The 12,686-nt window shown below is 59.0% G+C and overlaps 1 protein-coding gene across 1 annotated transcript in view; it reads right to left on the bottom strand.

Moving 5' to 3' along the window:
- Nucleotides 1-12,686, bottom strand: part of LOC124083250 (SCO-spondin) — a 53,057-nt gene that overhangs the window by 27,895 nt on the left and 12,476 nt on the right. The window contains exons 23-49 of the mRNA XM_046429888.2: nucleotides 12,232-12,428; nucleotides 11,998-12,125; nucleotides 11,806-11,915; nucleotides 11,348-11,497; nucleotides 11,074-11,167; nucleotides 10,821-10,990; nucleotides 10,378-10,611; nucleotides 9,955-10,176; nucleotides 9,299-9,535; nucleotides 8,449-8,577; nucleotides 8,268-8,359; nucleotides 7,961-8,192; nucleotides 7,685-7,837; nucleotides 7,441-7,581; nucleotides 7,183-7,365; nucleotides 6,921-7,071; nucleotides 6,237-6,390; nucleotides 6,081-6,135; nucleotides 5,437-5,541; nucleotides 5,032-5,232; nucleotides 4,819-4,946; nucleotides 4,005-4,161; nucleotides 3,773-3,923; nucleotides 3,212-3,284; nucleotides 2,685-2,742; nucleotides 929-1,108; nucleotides 476-619 (exon numbers count right to left, since the gene is read on the bottom strand). Of these exons, the coding sequence (XP_046285844.1) occupies nucleotides 476-619; nucleotides 929-1,108; nucleotides 2,685-2,742; nucleotides 3,212-3,284; nucleotides 3,773-3,923; nucleotides 4,005-4,161; nucleotides 4,819-4,946; nucleotides 5,032-5,232; nucleotides 5,437-5,541; nucleotides 6,081-6,135; nucleotides 6,237-6,390; nucleotides 6,921-7,071; nucleotides 7,183-7,365; nucleotides 7,441-7,581; nucleotides 7,685-7,837; nucleotides 7,961-8,192; nucleotides 8,268-8,359; nucleotides 8,449-8,577; nucleotides 9,299-9,535; nucleotides 9,955-10,176; nucleotides 10,378-10,611; nucleotides 10,821-10,990; nucleotides 11,074-11,167; nucleotides 11,348-11,497; nucleotides 11,806-11,915; nucleotides 11,998-12,125; nucleotides 12,232-12,428 (4,029 nt within the window). The remainder of the gene's footprint in view (nucleotides 1-475; nucleotides 620-928; nucleotides 1,109-2,684; nucleotides 2,743-3,211; nucleotides 3,285-3,772; nucleotides 3,924-4,004; nucleotides 4,162-4,818; nucleotides 4,947-5,031; nucleotides 5,233-5,436; nucleotides 5,542-6,080; nucleotides 6,136-6,236; nucleotides 6,391-6,920; nucleotides 7,072-7,182; nucleotides 7,366-7,440; nucleotides 7,582-7,684; nucleotides 7,838-7,960; nucleotides 8,193-8,267; nucleotides 8,360-8,448; nucleotides 8,578-9,298; nucleotides 9,536-9,954; nucleotides 10,177-10,377; nucleotides 10,612-10,820; nucleotides 10,991-11,073; nucleotides 11,168-11,347; nucleotides 11,498-11,805; nucleotides 11,916-11,997; nucleotides 12,126-12,231; nucleotides 12,429-12,686) is intronic.

Here is a 12,686-nt window from a genome sequence, read left to right as displayed (position 1 = left end):
AAGAAGTCTTTCCTCCTTAAGTGTATTTTTACAGCAATGAGAAGCTGATTAACACAGGCTCTGCATTCTGGAATGGTGGCTCCCAGGGGTGCCCCTTCCTGTGATTGATTAGCACTTGATTTTTCTTTTCCTGATTGAAGAGCAGGTTTTGATCATAGTGATTACTTTGATGGCTGGCTGGAGGGTGGGAGGGTGGTTGGATGGGTGGGTACACAGATGAGTGGATATGTGGATAGATGGGTAGATGAGTGTCCTTAAAGGTCCAACAGATTTTATAAAACAGGGTGGGACTCAAGCTCTACCCTATTCCCTCTCTTTGCCATTTCTACAGAGGTTCACTTTCCTGGATTTTTCATATTCAGTTCCTCTCCTCTCTTGCTGCCCCCTGCTCTCTCAGATCCTCCCACATGACTGGAAATGGGCACAGTGTCTCCTCAGGTCTGAAGCCCTCTGGCGGTCCCAGGCCTTGTCTCACCGCAGTGCCGCTCGTCATCGCCATCCAGGCAGTCCTCCTTCCCATCACACAGCTGCTCTGGCTCCACGCAGCCCAGCACCTTGCAGGGCAGCTGCCCGGGGCTGCATCGCACGGGTGGGAAGGGGCTGGGGGCAACTCTCTGGCCTGTGGGTGCCACCATAGCCAGCTGAGGAGGGACCTTGTGGCCCTGTGCTTCCTCCCTGATCACTTCTTAGCAGTCCCCAACCTTCCTCCTCTTGGCATCTGGGGTGCCCCACTTTCCACCTCTCTTGGCATAAAAGGAAGGGAATGAATGGGGTCGGGAAACTTGGGTCGTAGGCCTGGTTCTACCAAAATGACCTTGATCCATGTGATTGTGAGCAAAGCGACCAACCTCCCAGGGCTTCTGCCCCTTCATGGGGAAGTGGGGCTCACAACAGGCTTTGCACCCAGGTAGAAGAGCTCAGAGCTTACCAGGAGGGGTCATCGGAATCATGGGGTGTGTGGGGAGCACTGTCATGGCTGCCATTCCTGGTGTCAGTCTCTGAAACCCAGCATGGAATGTGGGAGTGTTGTTGCTCCCCATCTGCACGGATTCCCCAGAACTTGGGTGAGGAGCTTTGGAGGCAGGGGCAGGGCTCACTGGCCTCTTCTCTGTGGGCAGAGGGGAGAAGGAATGAGGGCTGCCCAATTCCCCTTCCTATGAGAGGACACATGAGAGGGTGTCCCAGGCTTCTGTGTGGTGCAGGGTAATCACAGGGGCCACAGACCATTCCCTACCTTCCAAGGGGCCTCAGATTAAAAGAGAAAAGAAAGTAAAGCAGCTCTTGGTAGTCCAAAGAGCATGAGAAGGGTTTTAAGTGAAAAGCAGAAGAAAACTTAGTTTTGATCTGAGGTTTGTACTCTAGTCACAGAAGACACTTGTGGTGCCAGGTTTGGTGGCACATGCCTGTAATCCCAGCAACTCGGGAGGCTGAGGCAGGATGATCACAAATTTCAACCTCAGCAACTTAGTGAGGCCCTAAGCAACTCAGCTGTCTCTAAATAAAATACAAAAAAAAGGGCGGGGGGGCTGGGGTTGTGGTTCAGTGGTTAAGTGCCCCTGGGTTCAATCCCTGGTTACCCACTCCCCCCCGCCAAAAAAAAGACACTTATGGCAACTTTCAAGTTCAAATTCATTATAAGATAGGTCATTTAGGGGAGAAAAAGAACTGAGGTCATTTAAACACAGCAGCAGAACAAGAGAACACTAGCAAGACTCAAGATGAGCCCATTGTTACTGCTGTACAAAAGCCAAACAAACTAGTTTTGACTTTGTGGCACTACAGTGAAGAGTGTTGAGAGACTCATTTTCTTTGCAAGAGATTCATCTTCAAAGACAGGCTTTTTTCAAGAACCAGACTTAGATTGAGACTAGAATTCATCCCATGAGTACAGGTTTGTGGATCTGAGGGGTGGTGTAAGTTACTTCATCTCCTTTTCACAAAAGACACAGCCATGGGCCAGCTGGCCTTGTGGACAGCTGTCATCAGAACCCCTTGAGGGGCTCAGAGGTTGCCACCAGGCCCGACGGTCCCACAGGAGAGGAAGCCAAGGCTTAGGCAGGCGGCACAGTGTGTCCAAGGTCTGCCCGGGAGCAGGAGAGCCAGAATACGCCTGCTGTCTGACAGCGGAGCATCCCCTCCTCCCTTCAGAGAAGGGCCTCTGGGGACCACAGTGCTGGTGAGTGGTTAGTAGCTCTGGGGAGGCTGGCACATGACCAGGCTGGGACCCCATCCTTTCCTGTTTAGGAACATGCCAACCTGGTGACCCTGCCCACTCTCAAGCCCATTTACGAATATTTCCTGTCAGCAAACACTTTAGAAAAGTGCCTGGCTATTCAAGTGGGTGAGCAGAGGATGTCCAAGCCAAGTGGCCTCCCACTCCCAAAGGGGAGACCTATCCGGCCAGAGCCTGAGGGAGGTGGTCATACTGCAGGTGGCCCAGGTGCAGCCCTAAGAGCTGGCCTGGAATCTACCCTTGAATCCAGGAGGGTGAGCAGGGCAGGACCTGGCTCTGACCAAGGTGACCAGTGTTTCCCTGAATCAACCCTGCAGCTCTCTCAGTTTGGGGGATAAAGTCAGGGGTCAGGGCACTTGAACCTCGGAGACATCACTGCCCCTATCTCTGGAAGGGCAGACACAGACGGTGACAGGGGCATGGGAAGGGAGAATGGAGTTGGCACACATACCTGTGGGGGGCATGGACGAACCCTGCTTGGGATGCCAGCGGTCAGTCTCTGCCAGACCCTGAGAAGGAGAGGGCTCAGCCACCTTGTGCGGTCAGCAAGAAAGGACCCTCTTCTCCACCCATCCCCCTTGTTTCAAGCCTTGTCCAGGATGCCTCTGGGGACACCTTGGCACAATGCTCCTCCAGGCTCCCAGAGAAGATGCCCTGGCACTGCCCCATGAGCACAGCCTCCCCTCCAGGGGCACGGGTCTTTTGTCTCCAAATTCCTCCAGGACAGAGCCTTTCCCTGTGCTTCTCTGCACTTTCCTCTGTCCCTCTGGCCCCCTGCTCCCCACCTGGCACTGAGCTGGTGGTCCCCAGAATGCTCCTGACTAAAAGCCTGACAGAGCAGTACCAAGGAAGACAAGTAGAGGAAATGATGAATGAATGGAGAGAGAGGAAGACGCAGGTGCAGGAGCAGTGCTGGGGGGCAGAGAGGCCGCCCCCAACCTTGCACCCCACCTGCTGGGTCTGCAGCTTCCCACTCACCTCACTAGGCTGGGGAGGCAGTGGTCCCGGCTGGGTGGAGAAGAAGGTTGGAGTCCTGGCTGTGGAATGGCCTCTGAGAAGAAAAATCACAGAGGGAGCTCCAGGGGCTCTCCCAGTCGGAGCACCCCCCCCAACCAGGAGGAGTCAGGGGTCTCTGGGCGAGGTCTGGGCATTCAGGAAGGATGCTGCCTGCTAAGTGGTGCTCAGTTTGCTGTGTTGAATCACCAGGAGGACCTGTAAAGTACGCATCTCTGGGTCCACCCCGAGAATCTGCCTAACAAGTTTCGGGTGCTGCTGGCCCAAGGGCCATATTTGAGAACCACTGAAGACCAGACTAGGAGAGGTCTAGAACCTGAGAGACCATGGGGAAAGGGCCTCGGGGTGCCCAGATGCAGCTCCTGGCATGAGGGTCTGTGGGCCCCTGGGTGGAAGGAAATGCCAGTTATTTCTTAAGGAACTAATGCAAGGACTGTCCCTTGGGGAGACGGAAAGGCCCAGGAGTACAGAGGTTGCAGGAAATGCAGGGCTGTCCCTCCAAGTCCAGGCCAGACCCCAGGATACCTGCCAGTGTCCACAGGCAGGGGCCCACAGCCCTCCTCATCAGAGCCATCCTCACAGTCTGCTGCACCGTCACATGGCACCCCCGGCAGAGCACATTCACCATTGGCACAGCGGTGCCCAGCCCCTGGGCACGGGGGCACTGGTGGGGACACTGTGGGTAGGGGGGTGTTGTGAGGGCTACCGCCATCCCCCTGCTCCCTCCTGGTCCTCCCGTTCCCAGCCCAGCCTGTACCTGGCTCACAGCCCAGGAGCTCCACCCACAGGAAGAAGCCAGGCTGCCTGTCGCTGTGGGGGACACTGTGTGGCCACACCCTGATGTACCTTGCCTGCACCATCCGGCTGAAGGCCCACACCTTGGAGGCCACATCTTCCCAGTTCCTGGGGAAAGACTGAAGCACAAGGTGCCTGCTGACCGAGTCCTGCCTCTTTCTCAGGCTGCCATTGTGGCCCTACTGAGTGACCCTCCTCTCTGCTCAACCTTCACAAGAATCCTGCCTCTGCCAGAGCCCATGTCCCCCTGGTTGTAGCCACCTAGTCCCTCAAGGCTGCAGGGGGTCTGGTCCTGGCCTAAGCTCCTCCCACTGAGGTGGCAGGATTCCTATGGCAGGGGCCAGGTCCCACTCAGAGCTATGACCACAGGGACAGCCCAGCACCGGGGACAGAGCAGGTACTCCTTAAACAGGTCAGAGGGAACACCTGTGGACTGATCCTTCCTGGTCGTGGGCCTGTCTCCAGGCGGTGGAGCCAACCCCGCAGAGAGGGCCGCACTCAGGCTGCTCCATATGGACGCACGTGGGTCTGGGCCTCCAAGGCCCTCTGTGACTTTAATGTGTCCCCACCTTCCCCCTTCCCAGGCTGCTGTCGACAGTGACACTCCGGCCCTCTATTCCACAGAATATAGTCCCTATTACTTACCAGTTATTCCTTAAGCAACTAATGCAAGGACTGTCCCTTGGGGAGACCGAAAGGCCCAGGAGTACAGAGGTTGTGGAATCCACAAAGGGGATGTTGGGTCACTGGCCTGAGAGGCCTTGGGCATTTAGTACCTTGGGTGGGGACAAGGTGCCAGGCAGGATGTCATGGTAGTCCTGCCAGTGTAGACCATCAGTGCTGAACTGAAGCGAGAAGCTGCTGACATGTGGGCTGGAGGAGGTGGGCCCCCACACGAAGATGCCTGGAGGGGCCAGGCCAAGGGCGAAGTCAGAGCTGAAGGACCAGTTCCCCCCCACTTCCTCCCCCCCCCCATCCTCCTCACTGACCAGTGAGGTTCTGGGGCTGGAGCAGGTCCAGCTGCAGGAAGGGTGGCCCGCTGTGCCACTCAGCATAAGCACCCGCTCTGGGGCCAGGCCCTTTGGTGGGAGCCCCCAGGAGGGCAGCCCAGGTGGGGTGCTCCAGCTGCCTTGACCATGTCCACAGACTCCCCGGGGGCAGAGCCAGGCCCAGGGGAGAGTAGCAGGCATCTGGGGGCAGGAGGGGAGGTTGGAGGGGGCAGGAGGGGGTGCCAGAGGCATGCCATAAAGGGATCTGGGGAAGAAAAGGGCCACACAGGTGACCCTGACCCAGGACAGGGGGCGGGAAGGGCAGAGCTGGAGATGGGACAACTTCCTCAGCACTCCCAGTGGTCTGCTTCCCTCCCAGGGCACCCCTCTCAGCTGGGTCCTTACCTCCTGGGGGAGGCAGAACATAGGTGGCCAGAGGAGGACCCGTCTGGGGACTGGGGGCTGGAGCAGGGGCAGGAGTGGCTGTCGGAGGCACTGTCTGATTCTCTGCTGTGTAGGGAGACCCAAGGGTCAGGAGGAAGAGACCCAGAGAGGCTCTCGCCAGCCCCTCGCTCAGCAAGGTCCTTCCCATTTGGAGCACTTTCTCTCCCACGACAGCCCAGAAATCCCAGGACCACCCCAGCAGGAAAGGACACCTCTTTCCCTTTGTATGAATGAAGGTTTTACATATTTCCACTGAATATTCAGAGCACACAGAATAAAACTGCCAGTGCAAAGCCACTTTAGGACTAGGACAGAGCAGGTGCAGGTGCAGTTGCTAACCCAGGACTGCTGTCATTAATTACAACCTTGTGGGCATTAGAAAGGGGCTGCCTCTGGATGGAAGCAGTCCTGGGGCTGGAGGCTAGTCCCCACTGCTGGCAAAAATTGTCCAGTGAACAACATGTACAACCGTGTGTGCTCTGGCTTGATCCCAACCTCATCAGCCTATAGGTACACTTTTAGAATAAGGAAGCTGGACCATCCCCAATTCCCTCCTAAAGTCCTCCTCCCCTTGGCCCCTTCTGCTACTACCCAGACCCACTTACCAGGCAGGGCACAGTGGCAACACGATTCTCCTACTCCCTCCACCAGGATCCAACCCTGTGGAGCACAGAAATTAGCCACTTGCCCACCTCTAACCCACTCCATTGGCCTCCACAAGCCTGGCCTCGCATCACCCCTCCAGGCTCCCAGGGCCTCACCTGGGGACAGCTGCCCAGTGGGCAATAGGGGGAGCAGTGCACGGTGCCCATATGCAGACATTGGCATACCCTGCAGGGGCCCCCACGCCAGCGCTCCCCGACCTGGTGTGTGTGGCCCTGCTGCTCACAGCCCTCACAAGGCTGCGTCTGGCACCTGGGGAGGAAGGGCAGCCTCAGCATGGGGAGGGCTCACTAACAGTGATCACCCTCCTGGTTTGCCTGGATTGAGGGTATTTCAGGACTGGGGACTTCAAGTGATAAGACTGGAAAAATCCAGGGTTAATGTCTGGTCATCACCTTGAACCCCATCCCACTCCTGAATTCCAGAAATTGCAACAGGCCCCAAATTGGGGAAGCAATTTGTGCCAGCTCCACCAGCCAGCAGAGCTGGTCCCAGCAGGGTGTGCAGGCGGAAATGGCTGTCCCCCAAAAGCTTCACCCCGCACACCTCCAGAGACACAGGGGACCCATTCCCACTCCTGCATTTGTCGAGCTGCGTGTGTGGGCTCCGTTTGCCCTGCTTTGGATCTAGATGGCACAGCACTAAAGGAGGAAAAGGCTGGGTCTCCAGGGGGTTCTGGGGTTTAGGCTGGGAGGGCACTGAGCAGTGATTTGGGGTCTCTCGTGGGAAGGGGCATGCAGGAAGAGCGAGCGTGAAGGCGAGGGCAAGGTCCCTGCTGGTACCTGCGAGCCTTGCGGTGGATGCCTCGGCACTGGCGACCTCGGCCGGAGAGGCGGGGGTTGTTGGGGCTCCGGAAGGACCACTGGATGCTCTGGCTCCCACAGGGGCCCAGGCACTCGGCCCAGGGGGACCAGGAGGACCAGCCACAGTTTACTGAGAGAGGGCAAGAATTAGGGCCAGGAGGCAGAGGTGAGTGCCCAGCTGGGTAGCCTGGGAGGAGACCAGGGACCTTGAGAGAAGGGCCACAGGATGCAGGGTACTCACTGGCACAGTCTGGGTTGGGCCGGCAGCGCCGGGGCCTCCCATCTTGGCAGACACAGAGCTGGCAGTTGGCTTTGATATGCTGCCCAGGCCAGTAGCGGGCACCATCCACCAGGCAGGGGCACTGCCGGGGCCACACACACTGCCCCTCACTGCCCAGCACCTGCCCTTCTGGGCACCAACAGCCTAGGGAAGAAGCACGGTGAGGTTTCCAGGCAGACACTGTGGCCTCCACAGAGCCCGATCCCGGAGCCCCCTCACCTGGGCTGCTGCAGGGCCTGTGGGATGAGCAGATAGCCTGGCCAGAGATGTCATCGCAGGTCAGAGGGCAGGGGGCACAAGGCTGGAACACCAGCTCCCCAGAGCAGGTGGCATTGGGACAGCCATCCTGAGGGCAGGGCTCTGAGAGTGGGGTCAGAGACTGGGGAGGGAGGAACAGCAGCAAGGACAAGTGTCCCCCCAGCAGCCTCCCGCCCCCCACCTGTGCCCTCTCCCTTCCACTCACCAGTCTGACGGGTGCTATGAGGGCCCCCGGGCAGAAGGGCACAGGCTTGGCCCCCATTCTGGGGTGGGTGGCACTGCCGCTGCCTTGTCCTGGTGCCCCCACAAGGCTCAGAGCACAGAGACCAGGAAGACCAGGAGCTCCATTCACCATCCACTGTGAGGGGAGGGATGGGGCGGGAGGGGGTGGGAGAGCAAGGCAGGGTTGAAGGCCTTTCCTTTCTCCTCTCTCCAGGCCCCACTGTCCCACAGTCGCTCCCCTGTGTTCCCAGCCCCTTACCTGGGCAGGCCTTGGTAAAGCAGGCCTGTGACTGGTGGGCGGGGCCTGGGCAGTGCTGCAGCACCAACAGCCCTGATGGGGAACAGCTGCGGCTTTGGCTCTGCACCCCCAGCCCACAGGTCTGGCTGCACGGCCCCCATGGGCTCCAGGGACCCCAGGTCCCACAGCCCTGTTCTTCTGGGGAGAGTCCTGCCTCTCCTACCAACTCACAGTTGGGCTGCCCATCACACACCTGGGGGAGCAACAGGCTCAGGGCTTCTGCATTGGTGCACGGCTCTGCCTGCCACCTCCCCTTCCTGACCCTCACCAGGTGAAAATCAAGGCAGTCGCCATTGGGGCAGGAGTATTCTGGGCAGGGAAATTCTGTCCTGTTGAGACTTCCTGGGGGTGGCAGTCCCTCTGGGGAGCAAGAGAGAAAACCAGTTTGCAGGGAGTTGCAGCTACCTCCGGGCAAGCACCAGCTGCAGACCCATGAGAAGTGTTCATACCACAGTCCAGCTCATCCTCGCCCTGGGGACAGTCGGGGACCCCATTGCAGTGCTGCTCAGGGTTCAGGCACAGCCAGGGAGCCAAACCACAGGGCAAGAGGCCATGGCACAGGGGAGGCTGGGTGGAACCTGTGGGCACAGTAAGAAGGGTCCTGCTGTGCTCCTGTCCCCTCCTACTTCTTCTCTGCAGAAGGGCCTAAAGGCACTGGGGGAGGAGGGCAGGCAGGAGGCAGAGCCAGCATGGGGCTCTCCATGGCCAAAGAAACCCTTGGAGGAGTGTAGGAGGGGTGGATTCTGGGGAGGAGCCAGCCCTCACAGGGGAAGTGGCCAGGACCAGAAAGACCAACTTGTCAGGGCTACAGGGTGAGTTCAACCCAGGTGGGATGGGGAGAAAATGGGGACAGGGGAGCCCTACAAACAGACCCACTCCCTAGGCCCTCAGAGCCAACACCCACTCTCTTGTCCCAAACCAAAAGCCCCTTCCTTCTCCACTGGGCCTGGGAAGGAGGGCAAAGAAAGTTTCATTTAAAAGATCAAAGGGCGGGTCTTGCTGGTCACCCCTGTAATCCCAGCCTTTCAGAGCATGCTCAGAGCCAACCTCAGCCATTTTACAAAGCCCTAAGCAACTCAGTGAGACCCCGTCTCTAAATAAAATACAAAAAAAAGGGCTGGGGATGTGGCTCAGTGGCTAAGTGTCCTGGATTCAATCCCTGGTACAAAAAAAAAAAAAAAAAAAAAAATCAAAGGAACACAAAAGTTGCTCAGACTGATGTCTCCAAACCTAAGTCACTGTCTAGCTGTGCGCAGGGGGTGCTTGGGGAGGGCCGCACAGGACAGGGGCGACTCTCACCGCAGGCGTCTGGGCCCTCGTCAGAGCCGTCGGGGCACTGCGGCACGCCGTCGCACAGTTCCCCGGGGGACACGCAGTGTGGGCCGCGGGCGCAGGGCGCGTGGTGCAGCGCGCAGGGCTCACCGCAGCCCAGCTCGTCGCTGCCATCGGCGCAGTCTTCCTCCTGGTCGCAGCGCCAGCCCCGCGGGGTGCACTCTCCGCTGCCGCACGGAAACTCCAAGGGGCCGCAGCTCTGTGCTGGTGGGGGTGGGGGTGGGGGGCTGCACTAGACCCCGCGGGAGTGGACCGGCTTCCGCAGGCGGGTCTCGCCCTCCCACAGCGGCTCCTGGCTCACCTCCCGGCTCCAGGCTCCAGTCGTCCTGCCCCTTACCTGAGCCAGCCCTCCCCACCTTCAGTCCCTCCTGGAGTCCAACCCACCTCTGTATTCTGTTGCCCTATTGGTGTCCCCAAATTTCTCCCTGGTTCAAGAACTTCCCTTAGATTCCCCTAACTCAGAGAAGGCCTTGGGTACAGAAAATGAGGCTGGACCTCAGTTCCCCTCAAATGCCCTCCACCTCTTTTGGCTCCATCCCCAAAGCACCACCCACATGCCTTCCTCTGTGGTCCCATCCCCATCCTCCCCAGCTTTCTCACCCCATCTTCTCCAGGAGACTCACCAGGGCTGGCACTGCCCAGCGGACTTGAGGCACCTTCCAGGGAGCCAGTAGAGGGGCCAGGCAGGGTGCCAGCTGGGGGCACAGGCAGAGAGGGCATCGGGCAGTATCCAGGCCCCTCGTCGGTTCCATCTGGGCAGTCCCAAACTCCATCACACAGCTGGATGGTCCCCACACAAGTGCCGTCCATACAGGACACTTCCCCAGGGGTGCAGTTCACCTGCCCTGCAGCCAGAAAGGAGGAGCTGCTCCCAGAACATTGCCTCCTTTTCTCACTACTTGGGGTGCCCCCACTCACAGGTGCCAGCTTCACAGGCAATATATAACCTGGCAAAGAAGTGGGCAGGCAAGGCTGGGGCAACCAGGAGCTGGGCCTGGTAGGAGAGCGTGCCTGGTGGGCCCAAGTCCAGAGCAGAAACAACTAACCCAAACAGGACTCCTCATCAGCGGCGTCTGGACAGTCGGGATGCCCATCACACAGCAGGGTGAGGGGCAGGCAGCGCCCATCAGCACAGGCCAGCGAGTCATAGGGACATGGGCAGCCCTGTTCATCTGTGCCATCTCCACAGTCATCCTGCCCATCACAGAGCAGGGACAGGGGCAGACAGTGGCCGGAGCGGCATGACATCTGTCCCTCCACACAGCCTGGGGTGGCGCAACCTGGCATAGGGTAAGCAGGCAGGCTCAGGACGCTGGAGTCAGAGAAACCCATAACCCTAGAAGGACTGGAACTCCCTACCTGTCCCTCATTCCCCAAGTCATAACTGCTGGCCGTGGAAGCAGCAGCTCAGGAAGCTACCCTGGGGACACCTGCTGCACACCCAGTGAACTCAGGTATCTATGCCTGTCACACAGGTGAAAGCACTCACCCTCCTCATCTGAGCCATCGCCACAGTCGTCTTGGTTGTCACAAAGCCACTCATGTGGAATACAGTGCCCACTTCCCTGGCAGGGAGACTCTCCTTCGGCACAGTCAGGCACCAGCTCCTCACAGGGGGCACTGTCACCCCCACAATGCCACTGGCTTTCCCGGCAAGTGCTGAATATGGTATCCTGGGATCAGCCACGGCTGGGCGTGGCCAGTCCAGGGGCACAGGGTCCACCCAGGTACTCCCCACTCACCAGTTCCCACAGTCCTTCTGCAGCACAGTCCCTGGTGGGAAGAAGCTGCCACCCCACTCACAGGGACAGGCAGATGGCTCCATGCAGATTCCTCCTGAGATCACAGAGCACAGGACTCCAGAGGGAAGGGGGCACAGTGCCCCTGGCCCAGCCCACCACCATGGTCATGTGGCCCTTTCCCATCACACAGCTGGATGGTCCCCACACAAGTGCCATCCATGCAGGACACTTCCCCAGGGATGTCCCCTCCCCTCTGGCCTTTCTGACTACGCACCATGCAGCAGAGTCCCTTTGGGGCAAAAGCAGCCCTCCACACAGGCAATGGCCCGGCAGTGCCATCCAGGCTCAGCATGGTGGGTAGGGCAGGAGGGAGGACAGGTGGGGCCACAGGCCTCATATACTTGTCCCCCTTCACACTGCAGGGCTGGGTGGAGAGAGAGAGGCTCAGCTCACTCAGGTACAAGGGCACCAGGTGAGTCAGCCCAAGGTGACACCTATGGAGGGCACAGAGTTCATATTGTAGACCTTGGCTGAGACCCTCCCAAGGTGATGTGGGACACATGGGTCCTGTGGGTCAGACATTCTTGCATGTTTGGTTCAACTGGAAGTGTCTGGCACACGGTAAGCGTGTAGCACATGTTTGAACTTCTGACTAAGTGTCCAGCTGGTGGGCAGGCTAAGCACCATTCAAGGGCCATGCAGGTGACAAGTCTGAGAGTTGGGAACACTCACGGCAGAGCTCCTGGCTGCGCCAGCGCACATGGTGCCCATGCCGGGCACACTCGTCTGCGTAGGCGGCAATGGCAGAGCAGAGGCACTCACAGTCGCCCCCTGAATCGCAGCTGTGGGAGGAAGCAGTCGGCTCAGCAGCCCCGCGCTGCCCCCACACACTCACTGCCCCCCACTTGGGCCAGCCTTCCTCACCCACAGGTGTCGTACACACACCACTCGTAGTGCTGCTGTGGGGGCACCTCTGTGTGGCATGGGACGAAGAGCTGCTGGAGCATCACTCCGCAGCGGGCACGGGCCCAGGCTGCGCGGTGTGTGTTTACCTGCAGCACAGGGCACCATCTCCAGCACCCTGGGCCAACTAGACACCTGCCCCAGCCCTGAGCTCTGGCAGGCCCACCGTCCCTCCCGCTGTCTGCCTGAGCTCACCGTGCAGGGGTGTGGCGGGTCTCCTGGCTCAGGGCAGAGTGCACTGAGGCGCCAGGAGTGGGCAGCCAGCTCAGCTGTGGGCTCCAGGACTCCTTGGCGACTCCTCAGGTCATTACTGGCGTCTCCATCAAAGTCTCCACATAGTCCAGCCACACGACCACGGAAGTGTGGGGACAGCTGTATCAGGACCCGGGTGCCTGGTGGCATCATTGTAAAAAATGACCCTGGTACCCTTCAGCAGGGCTGAGGTCAGGAGAAGACCCAGGGACATAATACTGCCCTGCATGGGTACCCCCACCCAACAGAGAGTGCTGGTTCCCTCTTTTCTGAGGGGGTGGGTTAATTGGTGGTCATAAATGAAGAGACAGACACTGGGAAGGAAGGGCCAGAAGTAAGAGCCTAGTTTCCTAAGCAAACTTAGGTTGGTGCCTGTAATCCCAGAGCCTAGGGAGGCT

Source organism: Marmota monax, unplaced genomic scaffold (genome assembly GCF_021218885.2).
Source record: "Marmota monax isolate L192 unplaced genomic scaffold, Marmota_monax_Labrador192_F-V1.1 WCK01_AAM20220418_F8-fsc00193, whole genome shotgun sequence".
Taxonomy (NCBI): domain Eukaryota; kingdom Metazoa; phylum Chordata; class Mammalia; order Rodentia; family Sciuridae; genus Marmota; species Marmota monax.
The sequence above is the reverse complement of the archived record's forward strand: the minus strand, read 5'-3'. Positions and strand labels throughout refer to the sequence as shown.